This window comes from Myotis brandtii, unplaced genomic scaffold, assembly GCF_000412655.1.
Source record: "Myotis brandtii unplaced genomic scaffold, ASM41265v1 scaffold304, whole genome shotgun sequence".
Lineage (NCBI taxonomy): Eukaryota > Metazoa > Chordata > Mammalia > Chiroptera > Vespertilionidae > Myotis > Myotis brandtii.
In genome coordinates, this window is record NW_005361607.1 from 2,971,997 (window position 1) to 2,990,639 (window position 18,643).

General features: G+C 44.9%; 1 protein-coding gene and 1 long non-coding RNA gene across 2 annotated transcripts in view; one reads left to right on the forward strand and one right to left on the reverse strand.

Moving 5' to 3' along the window:
- The window catches only part of C8B (complement component 8, beta polypeptide), a 39,523-nt gene that overhangs the window by 5,381 nt on the left and 15,499 nt on the right, over positions 1–18,643 (forward strand). The window contains exons 2-8 of the mRNA XM_005869851.2: positions 4,717–4,873; positions 8,068–8,209; positions 10,247–10,388; positions 12,200–12,332; positions 14,735–14,932; positions 16,184–16,424; positions 18,411–18,539. Of these exons, the coding sequence (XP_005869913.1) occupies positions 4,717–4,873; positions 8,068–8,209; positions 10,247–10,388; positions 12,200–12,332; positions 14,735–14,932; positions 16,184–16,424; positions 18,411–18,539 (1,142 nt within the window). The remainder of the gene's footprint in view (positions 1–4,716; positions 4,874–8,067; positions 8,210–10,246; positions 10,389–12,199; positions 12,333–14,734; positions 14,933–16,183; positions 16,425–18,410; positions 18,540–18,643) is intronic.
- On the reverse strand, positions 5,840–7,776 carry LOC102263412. Its single transcript, XR_313784.2, has 3 exons — positions 7,690–7,776; positions 7,404–7,465; positions 5,840–6,485 (listed from the first exon to the last, which is right to left on the reverse strand). It is a non-coding gene; the product is annotated as an uncharacterized LOC102263412 (long non-coding RNA).

An 18,643-nucleotide genomic window follows, 5' to 3' on the forward strand; every position in this document is an offset into this window, starting at 1 on the left:
CATGTACATATATGTATGTTTGTGTGTGTATATATAATGTTTTAAAAACTGGAAGGATATATACCAAATTCACAATAATATTTTCCTCTTCAGAGAAGAAGAGGAAATGGAACTGGAGCAGATGTAAAACTCAGATGTCAAACTTATAGCATTATTTTTTATTTTTTAAAAAACCTTGAAGGAAATATACCAAAATGTTAGCAATTGCCAGTTCTGGGTTGTGAGTACATGAGTGTCTATTATTTTGTTTTCTGTGCTTCTCCGGGCATGTCTAATTTTTCAGCATTAAGAACACTGAGGATTTTGAGTGACAGAAGTCAGGTCGGTGGGTCTAAATGTCTGTGTGATTTGTTTCCGTAGAAATGCAGAAGCACAAACAGCCTGTGTTGTAGCCATATGCTGAGGCCCTGACTGGCCCTGCCCTTTCTTGGGTCCGTGCTATTCCCAAGAATTAAAGATGCGATTTAATGCTAGCCTTTCTTTAAGGTTTGCATTTTGTAGTACTCATAAACCACACACATCTTATCCAATGTAATTTACAAACAGACTATTTATTCAGCTGATTACTTCTTAGATTGCCACCTCTGTAATGAAAATTGGGTGCAAAAATGAGAGATCTGCTGGTTATAACTACTTTTTACCAAGTTCCTTCTCTAAGCGACCATCTTTCCCATTAACAAGCTTTCAAATCTCAGAGGAGGAAATAATCGTGTCTTAATAGTGTGTGTGCATATTACTTATCAACTCAGTCTCAACTATGGTCTGAAATTGGGTTGATGGTTGCTAAAAACACAGTGTAACTGTTTCTTAGTCGAAACAAGAAGAGGAGACCCTGCTGCGCTGTCAAATACATACTTAGGAGCAGCCAAATCACAGACAACATAGTTTTGTCAAACCTGCAAATTAGTAGAAAGAGCACATCCTGCAGTGCCCCCTTCCCCGCTGGCGTGCTCATCCTGCTCCAAGTTACCATCTTAAAGTATCCACCTGCGGTTTCCTGTAGCGTCTTTGACCTTTTGTTAAAGATCCAACTTTACTAGGCAATTGATTTTTGCTGGTCTCTGGGGTGGTCCTGGAGATGGATTTCGCTGTAGTTAATATTATCCTCTTTTTAGGACTTTTGCCAAGTGAGAATGTATTGGTTAATGACCTTGTCTGGAGTGATGTACTGTGTATTTGAGCTGGTGGAAATGATGTGATTCTCTTCCTAATGGCTCAATCTTGGACGCAGGGAGGAGAGGCATGGAGACAGAGGGGGCTGGTGGAGTGGATGCTGGCCCGGTTCCCTTCCAGACAGCTGGGCCGTGGACACAGCACAGATTCAGAGTCAGCAAACCTGGGCTCAGACCCCACGCCCACTGCACACAGCTGCAGGGCTCTGGGCCATCTCCTTGCCCCATCCAGGGGGCAGTGTCCAGGCTGCCTTATAGCATTGCTGTCAGTGTTCAATGAGATCACATGGGAAAACACCTCCCATGGGATTTGACTCGCCCTGGGTGCTCAGCAAATCTCAGTGCTCTTTCCCTTCTCTTCATTTTTTTTCTTGTTTTGCCTTGAAAAGGAACATCAATTACAATGACTCTTATAGTGCTATACACTCTCTCAGATGGGAAACAATAAAATTCGTACCATTCCCATCATATTACATGAGGAAACTGGAGGCCTAGTCAGATTGAATCACATGATCACTCATTCACCTTTGACTGAATGTCCCGCCTATGTAGGGAACTTAGCAAAAAGCGTGGCCTTACCTTCTAGACATACTTCAGGCCTCAGGTTGCTTGACTGCTCTGTAGATGTGATGCTGTCTGCCTGTCCCTACTCACTCCCCAGACTTCCCCCGCGCCCTACCACCTCTGCACCTGGACTGGAAGGCACAGTCTCTCCTGGTCCATATCCCCCACCACCTCTGCACCTGGACTGGCAGGCACAGTCTCTCCTGATTTCCTTGTGGTGCTGACGCTCCCCAAGAGCTCACCTCGAGTTGCTTCTCCTCACAAGGACAGTCATATCCTCTCTCGCAGCTTTTCATGATCACATCTGTGCTGTATCTGTAGCACAGATCTCTCTCCTAAGTTCTAAAACCATATAGGAATCATGTATTGAGTGACTCCACATAGGTGTTTTGTGGGCACGCAGGACTCTGCATGCTCCAACCACATCTTCTCCAATAACCTCCTTTGCCCCTGTGTTCCCCACCCACCCAGACACTCAGACCGGAAACCAGCACCAAACTAAACCCCTTCCTCTCTCTAGCCCACACCCTGTCCAGTTACCCATCACTGTCTATCCATTCTACAGAGACGTGTCTCACATGCTCTCATTCTCTCTGCCCTGACACCGTACTTCAGGCCTACAGCACTCGCTGGGTGGAGCACGAGCCCTCTGTCTGCTTCCCTGCCTCCAGGCTCTCCCACCCTGCGCAGCCTCCACACTGAGTCACGGTGCTGTCCTGAAGCACAGCTCTGGCCATGGAGCCTGTGTACTTAACAGCCTTGCCTACTGGGTAAATTCTGGAAGAGCTAAGACATAGGGCATGTTTCTTTTCCTAAGTCAAACCCTGTGTTCCAGAAGGCAGAACCTGGTGGTATAGTTCTCTGTATCCCCTGGAGCCCAACACCCTGAATACGGTTTGTTCTCAGCAAATGTTTCATAGACTCTTAATGTGAGAGGCACCCTAAAGACACCCTAAAGACCAGCTAGTCCAAATCTCTCACTTTTCAGTGGATAAAAACAGAGGCTCAGAAATGGGGAGAGAATTACTTAAGATCATACATCCCGCCGGGGTGGTATTCCCCGCATATACATAGCATTTTAGAGTTTATACAGTGCTTCCACATACATTTTATTTGATCCTAGAAATAGCCTTGTGAGTTGGGTATGATTATCTCATTACACAAGTGAGAAAAGTGAAGCTCACACAGGTTGCAAAAGCAGACTGAGATGACCCAGCTGCCGATGGACTGTCTTCTTTTTTTTTTTTTTAATAGGAACTGGTGAATACTTGAAATTTATTTTAAATAGACATGTCTTCAGAACTGGAAAAGAGAAAGAGGAGTATTTCATGCATAGTTGGCAATCACCTAGGTCCTTCAATCCTATAATTACTTAGAATGTCTCATAGTAAGGTAATGCACAAAGTAGCTAATTTCCATCAAACCACTAGTTGGAGAAATGTTTCATATTTATAGAATCGTGCCCAGGCTTTTACTGGTCTACGTGGATAGAAGTACTTGGGTAGCTCTTACTCAGAAAACTATGCTCTGAGAACAAAATCAATGGAAGGCAAATTATTTTGGCAATTAACTGCAGAGATGTTGTGTGTCTAAACTGAAGTTATCATATCAAAGCTCATATAGTCTAGCAATCTTAAAAAGGTAATTTTTTTCTGTTTCATACTATAAATTTGCCTTTTTAAAACATTAAGAAGTATGTGATTGTGGTGGTGCCCTGAGGGGATGAGGGCAGATTGAGGGAAATAAAATGTTTCTGAAAGTTTAATTCCACGTCTTCCCCTTTAGTCTAAGAAACTGATCCGTAATAGATTTCTCTAATTCCACTATTTGAGGACAATTTCTTCTGAGTGGAAAATTAAAACAGGGTGTGTTTTTTTCCCAGTCTCAAATGGCTGATCTCACATTCAGTTACACATATGTTATTATGTATTTGACTAAACTTACATTAAATATAAAATAACCTATTTTGATGGAAATACAGGGTGAGGCAAACGTAGGATTATGGTTGTAAGTATGTAAAACACAGAGTTTCTTCTTGTATTATTATTAATTACTTTCCATAAGAACAACTGTAAACCTACTTTTGCCACACCCTGTATATAAGATCCTAGATGTTCTTGATGGTTAGGGTTTGTTCTTTTTTACATTATTTTTTTTAATTTTTTAAAATTACAGTTGATATACATTGTTGTATTAGTTTCAGGTGTACACCCCAGTAATTAGACATTACATAACTTCCTAAGTGACCATCCCGAAAAATCTCTCACCCATCTGACACCATACATAGTTATTAGAATCTTATTGACTATATTCCCTATGCTGTACTTTACCTCCCCATGACTATTCTGTAACATCCAATTTTTACTTTTTAATCCCTTCACCTTTTTCACCCAACCCCCCTCTGGCAACTGTCAAAATATTCTCTGTATCTATGAGTCTATTTCCATTTTGCTTATTCTTTTATTTTGTTTTTTAGATGCAATTGTTGATAGATATGTATGTATTGCCATATTATTATTCATATTTTTAATCTTTCTTCTTCTTCTTAAAGAAGACCCCTTGGCATTTCATATAACATGGGTTTGGGGGTGATGAACTCCTTTATCTTCTTTTTTGTCTGGGAAGCTCTTTACCTGTCCTTTGATTCTGAATGATATCTTTGCTGGGTAGAGTAATCTGGTCTCTAGGTCCTTGCTTTTCATACTTTGAATACTTCTTTGCAATCACTTCTGGCTTGCAAAGTTTCTGTTGAGAAATTTGATGGACTGTCTTCTGATCCAAGTTCAATACACTTTCAACCATAGCTAGCCATAATGTCAGGCACTCACTGGGTGTTCAATAAATATTAACCTGTACTTGAATGATAAACCAATAGCCTTGCAGAAGTGAGAAAATATATATTTACTGACAGGATGGATAGGTGGTTGCATATATACTTAATCCCCTTTTGATATTTGACTCTCTTCTTGTGACCCTTTAGAGCTGAAAGGCCACCCTATCTTGAATCAAATGCAGTCAATGGGAGCCTTGCTAAGAGTAGGCAGACACGGAGTGTGGATGTCACCTTGAGGCCTATTGATTGTGAACTGTCCAGCTGGTCCTCCTGGACCAGGTGTGATCCCTGTCAGAAGAAAAGGGTAAGTACCCAAGCCTTAAGAGAGCTCCTCTAAGCTTCCAGGATCCCTAATCCTCAGCGAATATTGGCTAAGGCACTACAGACAGTGCCTGGCACCTAGTAGGACCTGGGTAAATGTTGACTGATTTTATTAAGGAATTCTATTCCTCTGTGCTTCCAAGTAGCAATTATATCCTTTCTTTGATCTTTCGGGTTGTTTTTATTTTTTCTAAACATGTGTCCTTGCTCATGTTAACAGCTTCCTAATCAGGCTTCCTGCCGCCAACCTTGCCCTTTCAATCCATCTTTCCTCATGCAACCAGAGGGAGGCAACATCAAAAATGCAAGACTGGACTATCTTTTCCCAGCCTGAACTCATTCAAAGTCTACCCGGGGCCCTTAAGATCAAGTCCATACTTCTAGTAGTAAAGGCTCCCCATGACCTAGACCTGGCCTACATCTCCATAAAACAGCCCCCACTCTAGCACGTTGAACGCTTGCAATTCTCTGACCATTTCACCCTCTCCCTGTGCCTTTATTCATGCTGCTTTCTCAGGCAGGAGTGACCTTTCCCACTTCCTTTACTATATCTACTGACGATTTGAATCTCTGCTTAGGGGCCAAGACTTTTGAGGAGCCTTCCCTGATTTCTCAGCCCCCCTTACAGTTAGATAGGTGCCTTTTTATGAGCTTTAATAGCTCCCTCTTTGGGTATCCTTGCATTTATCATTTACTTTTTTTAATTATTATTACTTAGCTTTCCATTACACTGTGAACCAGTAAAGGCTTACTCAATTCTTTATCTTCAGTATGTAAGCCACTTTCTGGCACATGATAGGTGTCCCACAAATATGTTGTTTGATTTCATTATATTTTCTGATATCTCTGTAAAAGAAGGTAGCATAGTCATTACACACTCTGTTAAGCAGATAGGTAAACAGAGACTCAGAGCAGGTGAGTGAGTTCTCACCTAGTAGCAAATGCAGGCATTGAACTCAGGCCACTGGCTTCAGGTCTAGTGTTCAACCAGTCAAAACACACCATCTCTGCAGTATTTATCCATCAGGCTCCCTTGTCCTGAGAGGGCTGGTCCAGGACCCCAGCTCTGGGAGGAGCAGATGTGTCAGAGAACGGTTGCCATTTCCCCAGCTCCTTGGGAAGCCAAACCAGCCACGGGCTAGGACCCCAAAGACACTGTGGAAGGTAGGCCCAGGACAATTACACACTTAATTGGATCAATGTGAAGAGCCAAGCAGGATCATTTGGTTCCCAAAGTGGGCTTTATTGCTGAAGTTACCAACATCGATCCGCTTATCTGGATAATTGCTTCATCCGCACCATAAACCAGGAAGACTCAGCGTGAGTCGCCCACTCATCCAGCCATCCAGAGCTCTTCACTCGGATCTTGTAGCATGCTTCTCTCAGCTGGCATCGTCGCTGTCAGCAGGCTCACTGCTGGGGTTTCATCCGAACCTTTCAAACTGGAATTGGGAGATGTCTTTCCTCCACTGTCTCCATGCTCCTCAAACTAATCTTCTCTTTGGTGGCTGAGATAGTCTTCTGACAGTCTTCTTGCAGGCCTTATCCCTGTCCTGCCAGCCTCTGTGTTTCCAAAGGCTCTAGAAAGAAAGAACCTTTGGAAATGCACAGGAGTGTGAGTGAATAGTTGTACATATATATTGATTTCCAGATAGTATACAATTAATAACTGTGGCTGGTTAACATGTCATTCTGCAAAGGGCCTGCTAGCCTAGTTTGCCCACCTTTTTTATGTGTGTGTGGTTTTTTTTTAATTTATTTTAGAAAGAGAGGAAGGGAGAGGGAGAGGGAGAGAGAGAGAAACATCCGTGTGAGAGAGAAACATTGATTGGTTACAGGGGATCGAGCCCAAAACCTGAGCATGTGCCCTCCTCAGGAATCAAACCTGTGACCTTTTGGTGCATGTGATGATGCCCAACCAACTGAGCCACATTGGCCAGGGCTGATTTGCCCCTTTAGTTGCACCAAAATCTTGACTGCAACTAGCATTTGGAAACACCCAAATCTGATCACTTCCTTCCCCTGCTATAGTTTCATAAAGTACTAAATCCAACCTTACTGAGGCCTGGAAGGCCTATGTTACCTGCTGCTGCCTCTGTCTCCCTCCATTTCTTGCCTCTCTCCCTCTTGCACTCTTTACTCCAGCCATGATGAATTTTGTTTCCAGGAACAAGGTCCATTCTGTCTCATCTCTCAGCTGTGGCACAGAAATTTCCTCCACTGGACCACCCTCCTCTCCCCTCCTCATACCAGCTCTCTGGGCTTGCCCGACATTTCTGTTCATCCTTTGGTCTCAGTTGAGATGTCACTTTCCCCTCTCCTACGTTTGCATTGGGATACCTCTACGAATTTACAGAGCACACTGCACTCCCTCCATCCTGGCACCCATCTCATTGCCTTGACACCGCCTGCTGCCATCCCCACCAGCACCATCTGTGCCCTCCTTGAGGGCAGCCTAGAGGGCATGATTAGGATTAAAAACAAACAAAAAAGCAAGCATAAATAATACTTACTTTTATCTTAACCATTGGGTGGCTCAGTCAATATTTTGGAAATTCAACATTCCTGGAATAAACTGGAAGGTAGAGATAGAGAAAGATTGACTACTAAAATGTGTTAATCATAAAAAAGAAAAATAAGTACCAGATATTGAGTGCCTACTATGTACCAGACAACACAATGAGATTTCATATATGCATCTTATATATAATTCAAACCCCATAACTGGACCTTTAATGTGATTCATTATCTCCATTTTAAAGATCAGTAGGCAGAGATCATTGAGGTTAAGTAACTTACCCAACATCACATAACTAGACAGCATCAGAGTCTGTTGTGGGTCCCAAGCGCACGCTTTTGCATTAATAAGATACTGAGTAAATGAGAATACTTGAGTCAGCCAATTGGAGTAATCAAGCTGAGAGGCTGTGGTTTTGTGTTATTGAATTGGCCACATCAATCTATTTACTACCTTTGGACTCCAGAGCCCATGCTTTCCCCACATTCAGCAAATCTTCACTGCAGATCAGAGATCAGACAAGGTCCCTGCCCTCAGAGAGCTCACAGTGCAGTTGAAATAGGCAAGCAGCCAATCACAACATAGACCTTTAAGGTATCCCTAAGCTCCCTCGGCCCCTGAGACTCTGCCCTTGGCTCACCTGACTCTCTCCCCTCCAGTACAGACACGCCATCTTGCTGCGGCCCTCTCAGTTCCACGGGGATCCTTGCAGACTCTCTGACAAGGAAGCCGAAGACTGTGTTACCAACGCACCCTGCAGAAGTCAAGTGCGATGTGAAGGCTTCGTGTGCGCACAGACAGGTATAAAGGGCCATAGGACTGGGAGGGGAGAGCTAGCAAATTAGGCAACAACATGGGATGCTGGTGGCACTGGCCATTGCCTGGTGTACAAGCTCAGGGTCATGTGTCAGGTAGGAGGCCTCCTTGTTTTCATATCTCTACCTCCTTTCCCATGTATCACTTCATAAAAACAGCTCTATAAAGAGGGTGTTATCCCCATTTTACGTATTAAGAAATTGAGACTTGGAGACATTCCTTGCCAAAGGTCACACAACAGGTAAGTAGAAAAAGCTGCCATTGGAAATGTGGAATTCAAACCACACTCACAGACATTACAGACATCAAAGGGATGTGTGCTGGAATCGGAACTCCTAAGTCAAGTCTCATTTGGACTTTGTGACCTAAGAGAAGTCACTTAACCTTTCTTCATATTGGTTCTTTCAGCAGAAAATTAAAAGTGATGGTAAAACCTTACAAGTTTGTTATAGGGATCAACTGACGCGATGGGTATGAAAGCTCCATTCAGGGGGTGAGCTCTGCTGGCTCTCTTGGAGGCAAAGCCTGAAACAGTTAAATAAGATGGTTAGCACTATTTACCTCTGAAAAATCTTTGGAGAGATAGTTCCTGCCTCTGCATTTCTACATCAGCAAGTCCAGCATAACCCCTAATGCAAGATATAGTCAGTAAAACATTCTGGAAAGAAGGAAGGAAGGAAGAAGGAAGGAAGGAAGGAAGGAAGGAAGGAAGGAAGGAAGGAAGGAAGGAAGGAAGGAAGGGGAAGGAAAAGAAAGAAGGATAAAAGAAGGACAGATGATGGACAGACAGAAGGAAGGTAGAAAGGAGCACACAAATAATCATCAGCTGCAGGACTAAGTAAATACTTATCTTTTCAACTCATTCATCTGGCTCATTCAAGCAAACATATGCCTCCCTATTTCTCCAAGTGTCCAGGAAAAACAAACAAACACAAGAGTATGTTGACCCAAATTCTCTAGGTAGGAGCTACAACTCTACATCTACTGTACCCATGTGGCCTGTGCTTTGGGATCTTTCAAGAAAGAGTGAGGGATTCATAGAACAATTTCTAGGGCTGATTGAAAATGCAAAATTCCACCCAATAAATCTGAAAGACTTTTTTACAATGTGTCCACAGATGGATTATGCCAGCGTTCCATGATTCTGATCAAGGCCATAATGATTATTCAGGCAGGCTTTAGTTTAAATTCCTAGTAAGAAACATCTGAGGACCAGATTGTTATTCTTCTGACTTTAACACCCCAAGAACTTTGGTTAAAAGTAACCAGACACATCTAAGGAACTGTCACCTGTATTATGAGCTTTATTTCCCAAGAATATGCAAATAATAAAGGAAGCCAAGTTAGTCAAGTGCTGCAAATAATTTCAAACATATCATTCAAATATGCTTGAAAAAATAGTCCAAATGGCTGTGGTGCTGAAGGCAGTGTGGGTTAGTGGAAAGAACTGTGATTAGACAGCTATAAGTTCCAATCCTGCTGCAGATATTTACTGGCAATGGGCACGTGGCCCACAAAAACACTAATTATAATAATAACAACACATATCTGGCATTCCCATGAGTTAGTACTGTTCTGTTTACTCATTTAAGTTCCCAGCAACCTTCAGGGGTAGGTATGGTATGATGACTTCCCTATTTTATAGATGGGTAAGTTGAGGCATGATGTTAAGTAACATAGGGAAGGTCACATAGCTGGTATGACTTCAGTACCCCCCAAACCCACGTCTCTTCCCAGGCTCAGGGTGAGAAGTCCAGGCTTCCTTCCTGTCGGGCCACTCGACCTCTGCCTCTCAGTCACTTGCCCTTGCCCTCCCTTAATAACCTCCTCTCACAGTGCTTTCTGAAATACAAGACTGGCCTCTTTGGGGGAATAAGATGTAAAGGTCATTACCACTGTGATACGTGTCAAAATGAAGCATTGAAAGCCTGGAAAGTGCCTGGTGCAGAGTAGGTGTTCAGAGCATGTTAATTGCCCTCTGACAGCCAAATAACTGTGTGTAACATCCTCTTTCCAACCCAGGGAGGTGTGTAAACCGCAGACTTCTTTGCAATGGGGACAATGACTGCGGGGACCGGTCAGATGAGGCAAACTGTAGAAAAGTTTCTAAAAAGTGTCAGCAGGAAATGGACCAATACTGGGCAATTGGCAGTCTGGCCAGTGGGTAAGTTACTGTGTTTCTATTGTATACATGGGAAGGTACAACATTAAGGGTAATTGTAGTGAAGAAGAAGCTGATAGGAAAAGAGTGGCTTCTTTTCTCCTTTCTGAGAAAAGACTGCAGTGTAAGTGGATGCTTTAGTTTTGTCACCTGTAGAAGGATGTCAGTAATACCCTTCTCTTAAGTTCGGGGAGGACTCAATAAGCTAATCCTATATAATAAAAGACTAATATTCAAATCAACTGAACAGTGGAATGACCAGTCTCTATGATGTGCACTGACCACAACGGGGGCAGACGCTCAACGCAGGAGCTGCCCCCCTGGTGGTCAGTGTGCTCCCACAGCGGGGGAGTGCTGCTCAGCCAGCAGCCAGGCTCATGGCTGGTGAGTGCAGCATCACTAAGGATGTCCAACTGCCTAAGCTGTCTGAGGGACCCCCCCACCAGTGCAGGAATTTCGTGCACCGGGCCTCTAGTGTGATTATAATAAAGTAATAATTGAGAGGCAGCTTGTGTGGTGGGAAGAATGCAGCCTCCATTCTTGAACTAGACCCTCAGACTTGGAACCCTGGCTCCACCAGTTGTTTCTGGCAGTGAGACCTCGGGCAGGTCAATTACCATCTCTGTGCCTCACTTTCCTCATCTCTAAAATGGGTATAATAATAATAATCCCTATCTCATAAGGATCAAGTGACTCAATATGTGTAAATTAATTATTACTGTGCCTCCACAAAGTAAGCACCACATTATATTTGTTAAATAAAATTAATAAATATCCATTTTTATGATACGTGAAACTCTTCCATAGGGAAGAGAGCCTAACACAATTTCGTTAAAACTGAGGCCAATGGGCAGAAGCTGAAAGCAGACAGAGCTCCTTGCAACACCAAAAAAGAACTTTCGGTAGCAGTCACAACTGGGCCAGACGGAGGCCTGCCTTTGGAGGCAGTGAGCAGTATGTCTAATTAGAGACAGGATTTTCACCCTTTCTACAAGGACATAATGATATCTACCGCCCAGGGCCTTGGGGACACTAAGGTGCTGCATGGAACCACCACTGAGTTAGACCCTCAGTAAATGGTAACTATTTTAGTGTCTCATGATGTGAGTCATACAGAAATTCAGAAGAAAACCCCTACCCCCAGGGGCATACAACCCAGTGGGGACAATAGACACATTTAATAACAAGCATTGACCAAGCAGTATTCTAAACACTTAACAAATATGACACATGGACTCCACCCAACAACCCCGTGAGGTAGGTGTTCTCCTTACCCCCATTTCATAGTTGAGGAGACTGAAGTATAGAGAGGTTAATGACAGGTGTGCCCAAGGTCATGTAACTTGTAAGTAGCAGAACAGGGATTTGACCCCAGGCTTCTGGTTCCAGAGTTTGTGTTCTTAACCTATTATGGACCATCCTTGTAATAGGAGGGCCTCTGACCCAGCTTGGTATCAGCTTGGTACAAGAGTCAGTGAAGGCTCCCAACAATAGGCAACAACAGAGCTCAATCTCTAAAGAAAAAACAAACAAACAATGAATGGCTGGAAGGGCATGCTAGGCACTTACACCTATGAGAAGGAGCAAAGCAGATTGGAGGAAGAGCAGGCTTCTCAAAGTGGCTGGGACTAGGGTATGCGGTTGTGTTTGGGAGTGGCCAGACATGAAGCTGGGAAGCTGCTTTCTCCCAGATATCAAGGGCCTTGGATGCCATGCCTGCAGGTCCACCTTCCATTTATTAACTCTACCAATTGAAATTATTACAAACTGCTGCTTACCCATCCTTCTTCTTCCTCTCCGTGCCTTCCCTGCAGGATTAATTTGTTCACAAACAGTTTCGAGGGCCCAGTTCTCGATCACAGGTATTACGGCGGTGGGTGCTCCCCCCATTACATACTGAACACGAGGTTTAGGAAGCCATTCAACGTGGAAAGCTACGCCCCGCAGGTATGTGCAGCCAGGAAGCCCCTGAAGGGCAATGGGCAGGCAGGGCGGAGCCAGCCAGCAGGAGTTGCAGCCAGGCCTGTCGCCTGTGACTGGGCGAGCTTGGCAGCATCACTTTATCTCTGAACATCAATCCTTCATGGGTAAAATGGGTGGTTCCTTCCTCAGGACACGTGGCGAGATGGACATGCTGCATATGATAACAGCAATAGTTGCAGTAGCAGTAATTGTACCAAAAGACTATCCAAGCCCTAACCGGTTTGGCTCAGTGGATAGAGTGTCGGCCTGCGGACTGAAGGGTCCCAGGTTCGATTTCGGTCAAGGGCATGTACCTTGGTTGCGGGCACATCCCCAGTAGGGTGTGTGCAGGAGGCAGCTGATCGATGTTTCTCTCTCATCGATGTTTCTAACTCTCTATCCCTCTCCCTTCCTCTCTGTAAAAAATCAATAAAATATATGTTAAATAAATAAATAAATAAAAGAATATCCAAGGCTACCATGAAGACAGAAGTATAGCTTAGGATTTGGAGTCTCGCAGATTTGGTGGCTCTGCAGTTTACCATCTGTGTATTCCTAAAGGCTCTGAGCCTCCCCTTTCCTCTTTAAATTGGGAGTTATAAGGGTCCTGTCCTGCAGGGAGAGGTCTACTGAAGTAACCTGTGTGAAGGCTCAGCACACACACCTGGTTGAGTGGCGCGTCCTCGGGAAATGTCAACTCTGTTAGATGGGGCATTGTGCCAAGCGTTTGAAGTTGTAAAATGCTCCTCTAATGGAAGCCCGCTCCGATTACCATACAGACTCAGAAGCACTCTCACAGAGAGCGGGGTTAGAACAGACGATGGTACTGCGAGGCACATTCACTCGAGACTGAGGAGATGACACTGGGGTTAACGGCCAGCTATGCTCTGCCGCAGGTGCCGGGTTCACTTTCGCCTGGGTTCCTTTTTCACTCTGGGCCTCCGTTTCCTCACTTGTCAAATGAGGGGCTGGACGAGATAACCCTGATGGTAGTTTCCACTCCTAAAGCTGTGCAGTCCTGGCCGTCAGGGCACTGTCCCCTCCTCTTCCCATCCCTCTCCCTTTGTTCCCACACATACTTATTGGCCAAAAAAGAAAAAAAATGAGCCTGAGACAAACACACCCTCCTCCTTGAGGCCAGCGCCATCCCACAGCCTCTCCTGTCAGAGGAGGATCCTGGAACAGCCATTTATCAGCCAGGCTAAAGCAGCTCCTCGCCCAGCAGGATTGGGGGACAAAAGTAGGTCTACAGATGTTCATACAGAAAATAATGCAATAATTAATAAATAACAATACGAGAATAAACTCTGTTTTGCATACTCACAACTGTAAACTTACTTTTGCCCACCCCATATATTTTCATCGCCAGCTTTTTTCTTTTTTTTTTTTTTAGCACTGTGTCAGGCACTGTACAGTGTTTTACCCATGTAAACTCAATGCTCGGAACAGGCCTGGTGGAGGAATAATTATTGTCTCCATGTTACACATGAGGAAACTGAGGCATGGAGAGGTTAGGTCAGGTCGGATGTCCAAGGTTACCCAACTTGAAAATGGCAGTGACACATTCTCCTCAGGCAGCCTCATTCCAGGCCACACTCAGACCTACTCTATATTGACAGCTGGGGGGCTGGGAGCCACAAGCACCTAGAAGCTGATGGGATGGGATGGGAAGCTGAAGGAGACACTCCAGGGCCACCAAGTGACCAGTCCCCCTTGGCTGTTCCCCTGTGCATGGGACAAACAGCCCCAATTTTCAAGCAAATAGTCCTTCTGGGTTCTCTCAAAGGCCCCTTCCTGCCCCTGTCATTTCATCCTCACTGCACTACCTGTGATCAGACCCTTATTACCAGGCACTGGCATTCCTCTGACAGCCTCCTCATCAGCCTGTCTCTCTGACCCCACAGTCGTCCCCACCAATCCAACCGCTAAGTTGTCCTACAGTGATCTTCTCGAGGCTCGGCCACTTCCTCTGCTGGCTCCTCTTTGGATAAAGTCCAACTTCAGAGCAAGTCATCTTAGAAACCCCGGCATTTTTATGCCAGCACATTCTCTCACAACGCCTCTCTTTGCTCCTCACTCTCCTACCTTCTGATTCGACCACACTAGAACCCCTTTCCCACCTCCATGCCTTTGCCTAAGCCGAGCCTACAGCCCAAAATGTGCTCTACTTTTCTGCCAGTTGAAATCCAAACAAAGCACTCACTTCTAAATATCACCCCTCAGTATTGAACACCTCTGTCTCTCCTACTGGGGTGAGAGCCCTGGGGGGTGAGGACAGTGTTGGCTGTGAGTGCCTGGCAAACAGTAAGAGGACTGTGGGTGTTTGTTGACTTGTACAGAACTGATGGGAGTCAGATGACATAAGGAACTTTTTTTTCTTCCTTTAGACCCAAGGCAAATATGAATTTGCGCTGACAGAATATGAATCTTACTCAGATTTTGAGCGTAATGTCACAAAGGCGGAAAGAAGCCAGTCTAGTTTCAGCATTGGTTTTACAATCCCTGGAATATTTGAACTTGGCATGAACATGGCAAATGATAATGGCCAACGTTTTGTCAGCCGAACCAAAAGATTCTCTCATACTGTAAGTACCCTCTTGGAGCTCTTCAGTTTCTCTCTATTCATTTGAATTTTCATGCCCACTGATGTGTCCATATTCCACATTACTTACTAATCCTAGCAACCAATTGTAATTCTATTATCTTGAAAATCTCTTCACACACACACACACACACACACACACACACACAAAATAGCATGGTCATATGTTGACTTACTTTTTAGAAGACCAGGCAGCAGTAGCCTTCTCAAATTATTTACCCTTATTTTCTAATAAGCTTTCCCCCTTGGTTTTCATTCATTGAAGATTGTAGCTTTGCCAACCAGATCAGCTCTGGAGGCTTTCCAACCCAGCAATCTAACTTCCATCTCAAACTTTCAGCTGACATTCTTCTCCAGAAAGTCACCCAAGACCTCCCCTTGGACTTCTTGGGGCATTGGGTGGAGCTGACCTCACAGCATGCACCTGTTTCTTCTGTATTCATCCTGCTCCTTATCCGTTCCCTTCCCAGGTTCTAATATCCCCACCTGGTCTTTATTTAATTCATGACACCTTCCCTTCTGAATCTACAGCCCACCTGGTGACCTCTTCTTTCATCTCCCTTCTTTACAAGGACAAGCCCTGAGCCTTCCTCCCACACAACTTTTTCTGTAAAGGGCCAGAGAGCAAATATTTTAGGCTTTGTGGGGCCCTACAGGCTCTGTTTCCACTACTCAACTCTGCCACTGTAGTGACAGCAGCTTTGGACATAAACACAGGGGCTTAGCTGTACTCCAATAACACTTCATTTCCAAAGCCAGGCCTCAGTTTGGTGTGCGGGCTGTGGCTGGTTGTCTCTGGCCACACACAGTGGCTAGTCTTCCTACAGCCCGGCTATTACTCTTTTCAGCAGAAGATCATGAAGAAGTTGCTTTCACGGGTCAGCAAACCCTGTGTCCCATCAGAGTTGCCGCTGTGCCCCTGCTGCCCCTGCTGCCTCTGCTGCCTCTGCTGTCCCTGCTGAGTCTGTTTCTGGTTGCCTCCCCTTCTCATTCCTCATTTGCTACTTTAAGGACCTGAGAGAAGAGCGAGCTATTCCACGCTGAAAAGGACATCGGAATATTTATGAGACTTGAGAGCTTGTCGGAGAGGCCGTCTCCCCTCAAGTGTCCTAAAGGAATCATAAGAGTGATGACCCCGGGCCGAGAACACCGGGTGGTATTTGTAAAGTTCATCTTCTCGTTCCAGATACCTAACTTTAAAGGTCTGGTTTTCCCATGTTGGTATTTCATTTAGAGAAGCAGATTTCTGCACGCACGCTCTGACCTTGAGGTGGCCCGCTATAAGCTGAAATCCCGAAGCCTCATGCTCCATTATGAATTCCTCCAGCGAGTCAGGCAGCTGCCCCTGGAGTATGCCTACGGCGAGTACAGAGACCTCTTCCGCGATTTCGGGACCCACTACATCACGGAGGCCGTGCTGGGGGGCATCTATGAATACACACTTGTTATGAACCAGGAGGCCATGGAGAAAGCAGGTACCCAGCCCAGGGGAGCATGACTTTCCTGACGGGCCACGTGTGAGCTATGTGTGTTGATGGGGAGAAGTGTCCATGAGTTGCTGGAAGAGGAGTTAGAAGAGTGCTCCTTGTTCTCCTCCTCCCTCCCTGGCTATCCTTTCACAGTTTCATTTGCAGATTCCTCATCCTTTTTTTTAACTTGTTAATGTTTGTCCTTCAGCCAGCCCTCTGTCTGGGCAGTCCTCTTTTCTACAACTATTCTCTCCAGACAATAGCATTGAATCTCAGGGCTTTAAATGCCTCCCACATGCAGATAACCCCCAGTTTGTATATCCATCCTGCACCTCTTCTCTGCAACCAAGAGCTTATGTCAAAATGCCTCCTTGATATCGCCATTCGAATGCCTAACGACCATCACGCCCCCAAAGAGAACACTTGCTTTTCTTTCCCAAATATGTTTCTTCCAGAATCATGGACATCTCATCCAACCCGTGGCTCCAACTGAAAACCTAGGAGTCAACCTTGGTTATTTTCCTTTCCTTTCCACCTATTAGCAAGTCCCTTTAGCTCCAGCCCCAATCACCTTTTCTCTCTATCTTTACCGTTTCCATCTTATGCTCACCCCAGCATCAGTCCTTCTCAAATGGTGAATGTGAATTATTTAAGAATCTTGTAAGAGGTACGTTCTGATTCAGTAAGTTTCAGGTGAGACCCAGGATTCTGCATTTCTAGCAAGCGTGGACGTGATGTCCATGCTGCTGATCCACAAACCACGCTTTAAATATCAAGGTGGGAGATCTTCACCACAGTCTCCAAACTAATATCCTACGCCCCTTCCTCCTCTGCGATTCGCTCTCCATACAGACAATACAGGTCTTTCCAAGTGTAATCTGCAAGTCTAAGGTGTGATTCCTGCTTCCCAATTGGTATTGTTTCAAACAGCGTGGAACTTGCCAGGTTAAGAGACCTGCCCCAGGTCACACAGTTTACAGTGTCAGAGCTGGGCTTTGGCTATCTGTCCAGTGTACTCGCTAGAAGCCACAGGGTACCAAATATAAATGTATGTCATGGTGGCCTTAGTCTTACCAAGATCAAGGGTTCCACACCAGTAATTTATAAAGTGCTTTTCATACTTCCTCAAACAGGCTCTGTGATCAAATAACTTGAGGAAACATAATTGATCCTACTTTAGGAGTTTCCCAAGCACACTGCCATGCCATGACTTCTCCACCTCATCTGATGCCACACCGGTCACACTTACTGGACCACAGAAGCCCTTTTGCTTATAAAACCTACCAGTACAAGAATTATAAGTGATAGTATTAAGAGATTAATGTTTCAAGGAACATGTGTGGGGCAATACTGATTACCAGACAACCCAAGTAGTCAAAATTTCTATTCTTTCACTGGCCTCAAAGTGCTACAGAAAGGTGCTACAAGGCACCCTGAGGTTTCAGCAAGCCAGGGGAGGAGGATGCCTTTTGGAGAATTAGAGCGGGGCAAGTGGGAAATGATCCAAAAATGAAGAAGAAATGAGGAAGGGGCCCCTTTGCCAGGTACTAGACCAGGCACTTCATATACATTGCCTCAATCAATTTATAAGCTCACTCTACTGCATCGAAGATTAGAGATGGGTGGTTTGGGGAGGGGAAGGGAGACATTGCAACAGCCTATATTCCCTGGACCAGTCCCTAGAAACTTCATAAGGAACCACGTTTTTGGAAAAGGACTCTGAGCACTTCCCCTCGTGGGTGGGTGGCAAATACCCTCAGAGACCATGGAGAGTCTGGGGGGGGGAAGGTGGTCCTGGTTTCTTATGCGGTCTTGGTCCCAGTGCAGGAGCTGCTTGTATTTTCTGTCATCAGTCTGGCTTCCCATTTGTCTGAACCCAAGTCCCTGCATGGCCATGACACCCAGCAAGGGCTGGGCCTCTGGGATCAACCACAGGGAGGGGACAGGCTGGATTACCTTTCAGTCATGAGTCTCTTTTCTTGCTTCTTTCAGATTATTCTCTTAAGGATATTCACGCCTGTGCCCAAGCAGGTTTTAGAATCGGTGCTGCCTTTGAAGCAGTCTACCTCAAGCTCGGTGTGTCCATGGCCCTGTGCATGGGTGTGCTGAAGGAAATCAAAGGTGAGTGGCAGGGGCACATGGCATCTTTCCCTTCTAGGACTCCAGGACTTGGTCTTTCTTTACGTTAAATACTGGATATTCCAAGGTATTTCAATTAAAATAGT